At 43.4% G+C, this 13,192-nt stretch overlaps 1 protein-coding gene across 1 annotated transcript in view; it reads right to left on the reverse strand.

Annotated features, from left to right (window-relative positions):
• Positions 1 to 1,432: 1,432 nt before the first annotated feature.
• The window catches only part of tox3 (TOX high mobility group box family member 3), a 43,108-nt gene continuing 31,348 nt past the window's right edge, over positions 1,433 to 13,192 (reverse strand). The window contains exons 3-7 of the mRNA XM_079664892.1: positions 11,855 to 12,106; positions 5,403 to 5,666; positions 4,331 to 4,561; positions 4,042 to 4,122; positions 1,433 to 3,811 (exon numbers count right to left, since the gene is read on the reverse strand). Coding sequence (XP_079521018.1) covers positions 2,969 to 3,811; positions 4,042 to 4,122; positions 4,331 to 4,561; positions 5,403 to 5,666; positions 11,855 to 12,106 — 1,671 coding nt within the window. The 3' untranslated portion in view covers positions 1,433 to 2,968. The remainder of the gene's footprint in view (positions 3,812 to 4,041; positions 4,123 to 4,330; positions 4,562 to 5,402; positions 5,667 to 11,854; positions 12,107 to 13,192) is intronic.

The following is a 13,192-nucleotide window of genomic DNA, read 5'->3' on the forward strand; positions in this document are numbered from 1 at the left end:
TACAGAATCTCCTCAACTTCCACATCTGACTCCTTAGTCATCCTCGGCACGGCAATTAGGTCACCTCCTGATTGCTTGACATATTCACGCCCTTAATCATTTAATGGTGAGGACAGGAAGAAGGAGGGGTGTTATTGATTTCTGCATGCATCTAGGATGATATAATATTGCATATTTATCTCGCAGACATAAAGTCTGGAGCGTAAAGCAGGTGATATTTATTTATTCACCTTTCCAAATGGAACCAATGCACATGACAAGAGGAACAGTGTATTATCTTAGTCAATTATGTGTGTGTGTATGTGTGTGTGTGTGTGTGTGTGTGTGTGTGTGTGTGTGTGTGTGTGTGTGTGTGTGTAGAGGAAAAATATGTGTAACCTTTGTATTGCAGAGTCCCATAACTCCAACCCTGGCTGTGAGATATTTGTACACACAGTGACCGCAGTACTGAGGGGTTATGGAATAACAAGGAGCTCCATGCATTATTAATGGGCTCTGCTGTGAATCTGTTCAGAATAATAACGGCGATTTCCCAGAGCCTCATTACTGTGTGTTTTTAAAGCATGTGTTTGGTATCCATGGACACCCGCTCTCGCATTCTCCTCTTCTCCCCTGCGTTGAGATTCAGGTCATGCACGGCACTTGCTGTTTTTAATTTTCATTTCATCATAAGCACTTTAAGACTGTTGCCAGTGCTTATTTGCAGTTTTCCTGCGGACCTCTTCAGTCGGGCTTCTGACAGGACAGATGCTGCAATTAATCACGGCAGAGAAATGGGCATCGTTTCCATAGCGAGCTGAAGAGCCAATGACGTGGCAGCAGGGCCCAAATTACAAATGCTTTCCTCAAACTAACTAATTGAAAACAAACCAGACATTTGAAAATGCTATCAAGCCGCTATCACAGAAGCACAGCAGCGCATTCTCTCTTCTAATTTGTAACTAACGTTAACTCAGCAGCCTTTGGAATAAAAAGGCCCTTCTCTGGGTCGGTGGATTCTCAGCCTATTGTGAAGATATGATAATTATTGTTTGCCTGCCTTTCCCTCCCCCGCTCGCCATTTTATTCAAGGGAGCTCAGCAAACCCCTGGGGATGTCTTGGAAATGAAGCGATTTCGAAGAAAGAGGCAGAATCCAATGCACTGGTGTGTGAGAAGGGGACTGTTATTGAGACAAGTGTCAGTTACATGCTGACCATGTCCAACACCGTTTCTACACACAGTTACAATGGACTTCCACGCATGAACGCTTGCATACCCCCTGCAATTTCTCTTATAGAATTACTCCATGGACAACATACAAATGTATTTTTATATCTCATAAAGAACTGAGAGCTATGGATTTCCAATAGCCCACAGGGAGACGTGAAGAAATAGCTCATAAAAGTTATGGCTGGTAAAGCTTTTGAAATAAACCAATTCATTCAAATAAATATTTGTGATTGATAGTTTAATTTTGAACAGAGACACAAAGAAATATATAATACTTCATACAAAATTATGGCTACTATCATATTAGTGATGGAATGTCTCTGGATTCATCTTCATGGCCGAGCAAAAACTCAAACATTAAATTACTTTTCCTATCGTGAGCTGAAAGCCACCTCCGTACGGATATGCATTTATTCTATGGACAATATTTGAAAAGCAGTTGGTTTGTAAGCAAAAATACAAACAAAATTAATTGCTGCTATTGTAACTCATAAAAAAGTATAAAAGAGCAGAAATGCACTATGTGATATAGCAATCCACAGGTCGTTTAACAATGTTTTAATTAAAGCCTCACATATTAAAACTTTACAACAGGTGATGTGAAAAATGTACAACGTCTTCTTTTTTTTCCTCAGGGACTTCTGTACAGAAAAATACCTCCTTTCAGTCGGCTTTGGCAGTGCAACAAACTGGCTCTGCTAGTTTCCTTTTTTAAAACAATGACGCATCAAGAAGCAGAGTAAAAATACAGCAATCCCCAAACCATCTGCCTTGATCCGGACATTTGTATTTACCATAAAATATCCCCTTTGTTACACAAAATAAAAACATAATTTAATTGTTAAACATCTGAAGTAAAAACAAATAGATTAAAGATCATTTTTTTTGGAGGAGGGGGTGCCAGTTACACGCTTTTGGGCTAATCATCTGGAGGGTAGTGGATACGGGAGGTCCTGTGTCTCCCACTCTACGAAACATGTACAGCAGATTACAGCTACAGTTTGACGATGTGATGAAACAAGTGATTTATGGCAGTTTCTGTCGTTCATCCAGAGGTCTAGACTTTATATTTCCAGTCCCCCATCTTCTTCAAGACATTGCTTACATTTGAGAGATGATTTAACAGTGTTCAAATATCACTGGGCCTCCGACGTGTGATGATTTAATCAACCATTTCCTCTCCGCCATTGTTGAAAGGTTACATCTGCCAGAGCGATGTGTGAAGGAGAAAGGTTGGAGTAAAGAAAGTCTCGCTATATACTGGCCAGTGTGGGAACAAAGACTGATGTGTGGGTTTACTGGTTTCCAGGATCCTGTGAGTCAGTCCAGGCGAGAGCTGATAGAAATCCTCTGGTTCAAACGCATTCAAAATGTCTTTTTGCTGCGCTGAACTGAAGACTCTGGCCGCATAAATAAAGCTTTATTGTTAAATAAAACAGTGAAAGACACGTCTTTCAACATATCGTGTGCCCAGTCAGTTTAAATTGACAACTGAAAGACCTCACAAACAAACAAATAAACAATCACTGGGCGCTCGCCCTAACAGGCTTCTGTCACAGCTCAGCCTATTTTATAGACAAAAACCAAGTTAACATGTTCTTCCCTGTACACGCGTGTGCATATCCGTCTATAACAATGGACAAGTTCTTTGTATAACATTCTAAATCTTACACACTTCTTAAGTGCAACGTAGAAAAGCAACGTGGAATGATGCTTTTATTCTATTCCTGTTCTTTGAGATAGGATTTCCATTTGGCTCAGTAAATGCTGACTTGGGACAGGGCCTGGGCGTGGGCCTGGATTTGGGAGGGGTGAGGCTGCTGCTGGGAGGCCGGCTGGGGGCTGCCGAGCGACGCAGAGCCCCCCACTGAACCAGGAGAGTGCTGGGGGGGGGAACACTGGGACTGGTGCTGCTGCTGCTGCTGCAGATGTTGAATCTGCTGCTGCTGGTGCATCTGATGCTGCATCTGCATGTGCTGCATCTGCTGCTGCTGCTGCTGCTGTTGTTGTTGTTGTTGTTGTTGTTGCTGCTGTTGCTGTTGTTGTTGCTGCTGCTGCTGTTGTTGTTGGTGTTGCTGCTGCTGCTGCTGAATGTGGTGCTGCTGCAGCTGCTGCTGGAGGTGGTGTTGGAAATGCTGATGCTGCATCTGCTGCTGGATCTGCTGGTGGTGCATCTGCTGCTGCTGCATCTGATGGTGCTGGAGGTGCTGCTGCATCTGCTGCTGCTGCTGGATCTGCTGCATGGCATGCTGCTGCGGCTGCATGGGGGGGCTCATCTGAGACACCGCTGTGGACTGGGCACCCGCCACCATGCCCCCTCCGGACCCCATCTGGCCGAGCATCTGCTGGGGCATCCCGGGGGCCATGTTCTGGTGGGAGACGGTCACCGAGGTCACGATCTGGTTGCCCCCTAGTCTCATCTGCAGAGGTTTTGGGGCGATGGCCCGTGGCATGCCTTGCTGTAGGGCCAGGGCAGCTGCTGCCATGGAGTGGTGCTGGTTGAGGGGTGAGGGCATCATCAGGCCGGGGGACAGGCTGGTGGAGGCCAGGGTCTGCTGCACGGAGCGGATGGTCTGGGCCTCGGCTGATTCTGCTGCAGCCTACGTGGAGAACAAATATCCAATCTGATTTACAAAGCCAGACCTTTCCTTCTGAAGAATGTCTGTTCGTCTAAACGTTCACTCTACAGTTTTTACACATCAAATGGCTTCAGTTGTTTTGGTCATTACTAACTTCCCAGTGCACAATGTAATACAAAGCATTTCTGATAAATGTACTTTTCTAACAAATTCACACATTTCTCAGGTGAAAGAAAGGGAAATGTTCTCACCTTGGAAACCAGGCTGGCACGGTATGCGGCAAGAGCTTTTAAATATTCTTTCTTGGCAGCTTCTGTTTTGCTTTTGTAAGACTGTGAAGACACAAAAGGTGAAGGGATAAATACAACTTGTTTTTCACTTGAGACATTCTTTTATGACACAAAGCCCATTACACACTTAAGCATTAATACATTAAGCACGATGTACACTTCTTTCCTTTTGGATCTCAGTTTTTTAACTAGTAGGGCTATGCATTGGTAAGAATATTACAATATCTAGAATAATCAAACGTTGTATTACCTGCTTCTGTTCCTCTCCCAGACCGTCCCACATGGAGGCCACGATCTTAGACACCTCTCCAAAGGTGGCGTTTGGATTCTGACCCTTAATAGCAGCCTGGGTGTCTCTGAAGAACAGAGCGTAGGCGGACACCGGTTTCGAAGGCTCATTGGGATCCTTCTTCTTCTTCTTCTTGGGAGTCTTGGGCTTCTTTACAGGATCTATGGGGGCTGGCCGCTTCTCTCCAATGATCTGCAATGATTGAGATAAATACATTTAACATCAGGAGGTCCATATCTTTCACTGACCCTTAAAGGTCCCCTATCATACTGTTTCTCATCAATATATTATAGGTCTCAGATATATACAGAGCATGTCTCTGATTGGCTGAAACCCCAAACAGATCATTGCAGCATTAACCATAATCCCCTCTGTTTCAGCCCTGTTTCCAAAGTGCTGATTCTCTGTCTGTTACTTTAGATGAAAATAAGGAGCCCCTCCCCACGCCCCTCTGAGAGAGATTTGGTTAAAAAGAACACAATGGTGCTCTAGGAGGAGACTCTGGTGATGAGGTGGAGGGGGGTTACCTTGGTTGGTGATTGGCTAATGGCTACACAAGCCAAAACATCGTTATGACATCATAAAGTGGCCAAAATCTGATCAGCTCATTTTCAGACAGGTTTTCATAGAAATGGATCAGGACAAAAAGAGAGAGAATCTTTGTTCCTGAAACTGTCAGAGTCTCTTTCCACAGAGGGGACACATGTTGATGTAGAAGAGACATGAAGAAGAGGGGACACATGTTGATGTAGAAGAGACATGGAGAAGAGGGGACACATGTTGATGTAGAAGAGACATGAAGAAGAGGGGACACATGTTGATGTAGAAGAGACATGAAGAAGAGGGGACACATGTTGATGTAGAAGAGACATGGAGAAGAGGGGACACATGTTGATGTAGAAGAGACATGAAGAAGAGGGGAAACATGTTGATGTAGAAGAGACATGAAGGAGAGGGGACACATGTTGATGTAGAAGAGACATGAACAAGTGGATTTTGCATAATAGGTGTCCTTTAAAGACATTTCGCTCACCCTGTTGCCTTCCTCCTGGTCGTCCTCGTTGATGGAGCTGGAGGGGGACGGGGTGGCGGACTTGCTGGTTGGGGGTGACGGGGCAGTGTGGGCGATGTTGGGTCCCGCCATGTTTAAGCTCAGCTGTGCGTTGAGCTGGGATTGGTTGATGGTGGTCAGCTGATTACGTGATAACATCCCGTTGGGGCTGTTCATGCTGATGATGGACTTCATCACCATGGCTGGGTTGGCCGAGTACTGGCGATGATGGCCTGGTCCAACATTCTGTAAAGGAAATAAAACAAAAGCAAAGGATTGTTAAGAAAATAATATATGCAATATCTTATTCTTATTTCTTCATTCATTTTTCTCTGTTTTTCATACTGCCTCTTGGCTTCATAGTCTTGCATTTCATTTGTCCAGCTCGAAGATATCTCACCATGACGCCCCACTGCCCAGTGCATGAAGCTATTGAAGCTGTATCTTTTTACCACAGAAGAAATCGGGTCTTTGGATTCTGCGGATTGCTATGAGGCAGATCACATGTCACCGTGTCCTGGGTCTTAAGTGTATTACAGGCCATGATAAATTATCTTGACACCCAAAGGGCCAACTTTATAAGCCAGTAATAGGTGGCTACACAGCTCAGTTGACTCATTTTCAAAACTCTATTGTATGGAAATCTATGACACAGCTTTTGACTGCCGGTCCCTGGAGGAGAACAGTGGACTGGGTTCTCCGGTGCTTGAGTACATAACTTCAAATGCCACGATAAACAGACTGCTCCAGCTGCAGATTGCATGCATGCACCTACATGTCAGTTTAGTTTAAGGCGGCCGCAAGCCTACATTACTTTAAGATTCTAACTCTGTGAAAGTAGCAGCTTCTAAATAATCAATTCCATCAATTATCTGGCTGAAGGTATGAAGCTTAAGGGCTTTGGACAGTTTGCCTCCCTTCTGCCAACCGGGGTACAATGTAGTAACACTTTTCAAATCTCTCTCACTTTTTTCATGGTGAGACATTTGGCTTTGAGTCCTGGAGAAGGTGCATGCAACATGTTAGCATTGATTGTGGCGAGGATGAAATTACAAAGCTCCCCGGAGGGAAGACTGATCAGAAAGGCAGCAGAGTTGACATGGAACAGAGGAGGCAACGTGAACACAACAGAAAAGGTGATTTGTTCTCCCTGGGCACGTCCATCTGGTATTCAGCAGCACAAACTCAATCTCTCCCAACATCAACACATCATAAACCCACACACCTGGCTTTATTGAAAGAACCTTATGAATGCGCGTCTTCAAAAACAATATTGTAACACCATTTCAGACAGAAACATATTGGATCTACAATCTGTTTCTCTCTCATATGCCATGTCTGCTGCTTATCATAAATACAATCTATGAAGTGAGAGCGGATTTATATTTACATCTGAGAGGGAGACTCTGCAAAAGGTGAGGGCGGATGTTCGGGGGGGGGGGGAGAAATTGAACACATATTGTTGCAATGCTTCAAATATGGAAGCTTTCGCTGCAGTAAACAAGCCGGTGACCAAATGACTGTGATTTACATATCTGCAACCAAGTGTTCCAAGTGCTATTGTCATCTTCATTACTGAGAACACGATGGCTCGCAGTTCGCTCTCTGCTCGCTGCGAACATCAAAGATGCACACACTGAGCTCATTAGTCGTGGCCATCTGTATAAAAACACTTTTGCCCAATCCCAAAGATGCCGTTTTGACTTGGAGCAATGGCCCCGTTAGTTTTTAGTGATTTTTACAAAATGGCCTTTGGATGTTATGCATTTAAAAAAGATGCACCGATGACCACAGTTAAAGACTTAATCATATCACACTTAACAGCCGGCTCAATGTCTTCTTTTACCACATATTAAAGAAATAAGTGCAGAAGCAGCAATTGTGCTTTTTACTACAGTATGGCATTGTGAGTATTTGCCTCTGATTTGAAAAGATAACAAGGTGAAAGAAATCATCTTAAGTAAGGGTTGCCTTGATTGTGAATATGAATATCTGGTGGCAGGATGTTTATTTATGTCCCTCTTCCTTCTCATTTGCATTTTGATTGCAGTATCGTCAGCAGTCACAGCAGACACCGAACTAGATATTTTGATAGTCATCGTAAATCTGCAAATAAGTCCTTATCTTGGGTACACAGTGGCCAGATGTGCCCTCCTTAGTCAGAGGTGTGTGTGTGTGTGTGTGTGTGTGGGTGTGTGTGCGTGCGTGCGTGCGTGCGTGCGTGCGTGCGTGTGTGTGTTGGGGGGGAGTGTTCAATCAGCCTATGTTTTTAAGGTCAAACACTAAGAAGCTGAAATGAAATCCCTTAATAAGAAAGGATTTGTTGAAATAAATGTAGGTTCATTATGTAACACTTCCCATTAGGTTGCTTTTAATGTGAACAACAATTGTAAGCTACTGGACAGCACTGACATCAGAAGCTTGCAACAACAAATTAATGCCGTCATCAATATGCTGCAAAATGAAGAAAAATAGCTTTGTTTATACATTATTATTATTGGCCATCCACACTTTACATAGCAAACACAGCCATAAAAAGCGCTTGGAAAACTGTAGCAGATGAAAAGAAAAACCTATTGACAAAGTTCGAAACCCTCTCCCCAATAAACGCAGGCCAATAAACACAGCAGCTGGACTCAAAATGCAACATTATGCATTCACCAAGCGATAAACATCTCAACACTGATGTCGATGAAAGGCGGGCAGCAGTCTGTTCTTTAAGATATTGGAAATCAGAATTTGGGGAGAATGTATGAACAGTGGCACCATGTACTGAGCTGTAACAGGCTGAAAAGAATGTTAACAAGTTCAATTTCCATTCAATCAATGCCAGAGCTCTTGGAAATGTTCCATGGCAGGAGAGGGGTAAAATCATCTATATGGTAATTATAAGGATGAATCCCCCAGTAACTTTCGCCAGCATGAAAGGTCAGTCCTATTAAAGATAGTTTATCAGCGCTCTGCACATATTCCTTTACTCCCCTTCTAAACGGGGACATCATTTGATTTTTTCCCTTCCCTTTCCAGCAACCTGCTGAAAGTCTGTGCTTAAGCCAAATAAGAAAAATGGAATTTTGAAGGCTATAATAGCATGAAGATAAATTGTTTTTCTTTCCCCTGCCCTGCCTGAGTCAAACACACCTCTCTCTCTTTCTCTCTGTGCCGTGTGCAAACTCAGTTCATCCATCTCTTCGACCTCCAACCCCTTCTTTTAAAAACAAATCTCTACCCCTCCCGTACACTGTAAGGCCAATAGGTTTCCTCCCCATGGTTCGGTACAGCCACTGACCCATACCCCTTTTCACCATTTCTCCTGATGCATTATGGGTATTTCAAACTTGTCCAACATGACATCCTTTCATTTTGAGAGCTGCCTGAGAAAAGTAAATTACAGAATCAATCATGCAGAAGGTCAAGCTGAGACTTCATTACAAGTATTGCATGCCTGCATGAATATCTTTCATTTCTGACTGACCCAATATGTCACAATAGCTGTCCGTCGAGGGAGAAGAGAAATAAGAAACGGAGCGAGAAAAAAAAATCCACTCTCTTAAATTGATGTACAACTCATGTCAGTGCTTCTTGGCTTGGAAGGGAGATAAGAGGGAAGTGTGGAAAAACATGCTTTCTGCAACACTGCTCACATTTCCTATTTCATTCAGGATATAGTGGTTTTTGACCAGTCAAAGCCAAGGCTATTATACTCACTGCAATCTACACAATATCTAGACATATCAAATCATGTGAACAACAAATCTCTTTTCCCGCCTCACTTTCATCTACCATGATGCACTTGGTCCAACACGCTATTTTCTGTCAGACATTAGCATATATTTGCTGCTGTAGAGCTAATGACATGTGGAACAGCTGGTTGGTAATGAACAATATATAATGCATCACCACATAGTGTTAAATGTAATAAGACAGCAGGGGTCATATCTACTTAATATTGATTTGAACATCTAATAGAACTAGTTGACTTCTGTAGGGTTTGAAATCCAATCGTTCAGGACATTTCAGTACATGCCTACATGTGTCAAGAAAATCTGAAAGTGTGGTGAAGGCACCAGGTGTTTTTTGAAATAGAACCCAGAGACCCTTGCTGTGCAGCAGGGAGAAAATCGAGACGAGATTGTGAATAAAGCAATACTGGCAGCCCTGACTCCAGTACTATTTGGCACTATTGAGATCCAATCACAAATCAGGAGGACACATGCTGGGAGACAAAAAATGAGAGTCAGAAGCTTGTTAGGAGAGCAGATTAAATAAATAATGACTTCAGATTCGCGGCTCGCCAGCCACATTGCAGCTGAGAAAAAATGTATTTCTCTTTGTAGAAGCCCGGCGTCTGTGTCCAATTTGCAAAGCATACGCTGAACATTATGAGGAGAGGAATTAGCAGAACACTTGGCAATGCAGTGACGTGGAAGAAGCCTTTGAAAACAGCCCAGGTATATTCACTGCTTGGGTTTCTCATTAAGTTCTGATAAGAGACAGGCTTCCAAACACACTAAATATTCTCCACCAGTAAGCATGTATACAGAAAAGAAAACCAAGACAAGTGTTTGGGAAATATGAGCATGGGGGCTTGATGAAAAATGTAATTGCAATAGTGCACGGTTTATTTGTTTGCCCCTGCAGCCATAACAAATAACACAGAATGTAATCATGTATATAAGGTTGTCATTCCTTTATCAGTGTGCTGACAAAATGAGAAAACACCCCTCTCAGGGCCTCAGTAAATCATTGTCTCTGTATATAGAATGCACTGCGAACCGCGCTGTTACTTATCTCATTTAAAAGTTGCGTTTCCCTTCTTCAAGGCGCCGATAAAACCACAGATGAATAGAATTTCCGAAGGCATTGTCACGAGACTTTTGGGGATCAATCCCATTTACAGGAGAAATGAAGGGCCACCACAAGGCTTCCTGCGGTACAATGTGCGATGACTGATAACGAGTGAGTAGTGTGCAGCCGACAAAGCCACGAGGCAAGGAGCAGAAACCCACATTCTCCCCTCAGTTTTTAATAGAGTCTCCGCACAATCAGAGACATGAGCCATGCAAATGGTGTTAAAGAGGAATAATGTTTTAGAATCAAATCTAATCCTCCAGCAAGTCGTGAGAACAGTCAGGAATGTAATTGTGTCAAGGTTTCGTTTCTTGCAGATGTAGAAAGCTTAACTGACCATGAAATGGAAATTCTTTAGGCAAAAGCCTTCTGGGGCTCACTTACTGTATGCGGCGGAGACATTTTTTAAAAGCCGCAATTATTTGACATGCCAGAAGCATGGAAGTAGGAAAAAGAGCTGTGAAAAACGATAGCCCCCCCCCCCCTCCCATATGGAATGTAAATAAATATCTGTAATATCAGTGAGATTCAACGAATGTGTAGGAGAGAATTCACACAGCTATAACGATCATGACACCTTTTTCTCAATGCAATGTGTTTTGTGGCTCACAAAGCAGATTCAGCACCAACAGCATCATGTCTCCGCTCATGCCTGTGTCCTTTCCTTTCTCCTAAATGAATCTTCCGTTTTTCTAATAGGTCTGCAAGACGACTAGTCAGCCAGTGACATTTCCATGTTTCCTCCTCAATGCTTTCTAGGAATGTGACATTTGAAAATGCCTTTAGGAGCCCGAGACAACAATCTCACAATCTATAGCACACATAGCGGCATCAACATAAGGAGTGATTATTTTTGTCTGCCGTTCCATGTCGGACCGTGCGTATCAGAAGAAAGGAGGATTAAGTTGAAGTAGGTTCATGAAGTGAGTTCTTTGAGGGTAATTCTGATCCTAAACTCCGAACAAATCATGTGTCTTTTCTGAACGCCTCGTGTGACATTGGACACGAGCGTGCATCAGCATTTACAACCGGGAAAAAAAAGGGCTTCTGGATTCAACATGAATAAAATATGAGCGCGTGAACGTGTGGCACTTGTGGGTCCCATTCTCGCCGTCCTACTGGGACTGAATGTGCTTTATACTTTAACACCTGTGATCTATTCACATCTGCTCACCTTACAGAGGGGGATCATCGAAAAAGTGTGTGCTTTTTTCAACAAAACCTCACAGTAAGTAACATAACATCATGACATTTACTCAATGTGATCATATACCTCCTGTGTTGTAAACAGGGCCAGATGCTGTGCCAGATGTACTGTCAACAGGAGGGGTACACAAACTGTCAAGGTGACATTACGGATCAGAGAAAGGCCTCATTAAAAGGACTGCATGCTTCTGATTTGAGCGCTGTCCAGTAGCTTATATTTAAAAGTAATATCTTTAGTGTGAGTAGACACATCTGGAGCTACAGGAAGGACTCACACTGGAGCAGGAATTGTGTGTTGACAGATGAGGATTTCTCTAGACGCAGACAATAAATAGACTTCGTGATTTTATAGTGGGGTAAATGCATAGCACACTCACCACAGGTTGGCCGTTGTTGACAGACAGCCCTTCCTGGTCCATCATGTTGCGTGAGATGGTGATACAGGGCAGATCCATACTCTGAGGGGGGAACTGAGGGATTAACAGGCCCCTGTGATTAACCGGGGGCTCCGGCATTGCTGGGTAAGGTGAGTCCACGTCCGAAAGACCCATCCCAGACTCAATCTCAGGTGGAGGTGTGATGGGAGGAATCTCAAACTCCTCGTCTCCCAAGCTGGGTGTATGGAAGGTCTGGAAGAAAGAGGGAACATGATTACACAAAGCCTTATCTAACAGGCCAAACTTTGTTTAAGAGAGAGAGAGTGTTTTAGAAGAAGGCTGGTAATACACTTGTCTGTAAGTGCACTAAGATGTTACATTTCCTAAACCTATTAAAGTCCACTTTGATGAAAAAGGCAAGCGCGGAGGAAGACGTCAAAAGCAAAAATATCAAGCAGCAATCACGAGAGAGAGAGAGAGAGAGAGAGAGAGAGAGGATACACGATAAAAGCTCTTAATCTTAAGGGCGGAAGATGTTGGGTTGAAGTGCAGTGAAAACACACGTCACAGAGAGATGGGTTTAAAGAACATTTTCAAAGATTATTACGCTTGGCCAGAAGTGTTTCTTTTTGTTCCCCTCGCCTGCACCCTTAAATCTGCTCATCAAACCGCCTAATCCTTCTGCCTTTCGAATTAAAGCTTTTGGTCACACTTAATTTGCTTATGTGCCTTTCTTGGAGATGGGACTGTTCACCTACTTGGGTCTTGTTTTCATCTGTGCATTGCATTAAGCTACTCTCTGCAAAGCCAATATATTCATATGCTCACAATGACCACATACATGCAGCTGAACACCTAACAGCATGCTACCTGCCAGCTGGCTAGCATTTTGCACACTGCACGCATCCAAGGGGTACTACTGTAGCAAACACAAGAACAAAGTGCTTTGGGTAGATTTTTAAAGTTCTACCTCCAGTGACTTTTTCAAATATAAAAAAGCGTGGGAGTTAATAGGCGTTTATACCAATTCAAACAAGTACCGATGATTCTTGCTAGGTCAATTTGACCGTTTTACACAGGATTGTAGGTCCTGGAGATGATGATGCATCACTTTCTGACGATAAGCGCTGCCTCTTTGTTGGCTTGCTCTTAACAGAATGTGACATTACAGCATTAAGGCATGTGGAAGTGTCGTCACATGGCTTTTCCTATTGGAATCAAACTTCTACTCCAACAAAGGTGAAGCTATTATAACCTTAAACCTGGGCGGTGGTGGCGAAGTCGATAGGGACTTGGCTTGGCAACTGGAAGGTCACCAGTTCAAGTCCCGGCAAGACC

This window comes from Notothenia rossii (assembly GCF_949606895.1).
Source record: "Notothenia rossii genome assembly, chromosome: 2".
In the NCBI taxonomy this organism is placed as follows: Eukaryota; Metazoa; Chordata; class Actinopteri; order Perciformes; family Nototheniidae; genus Notothenia; species Notothenia rossii.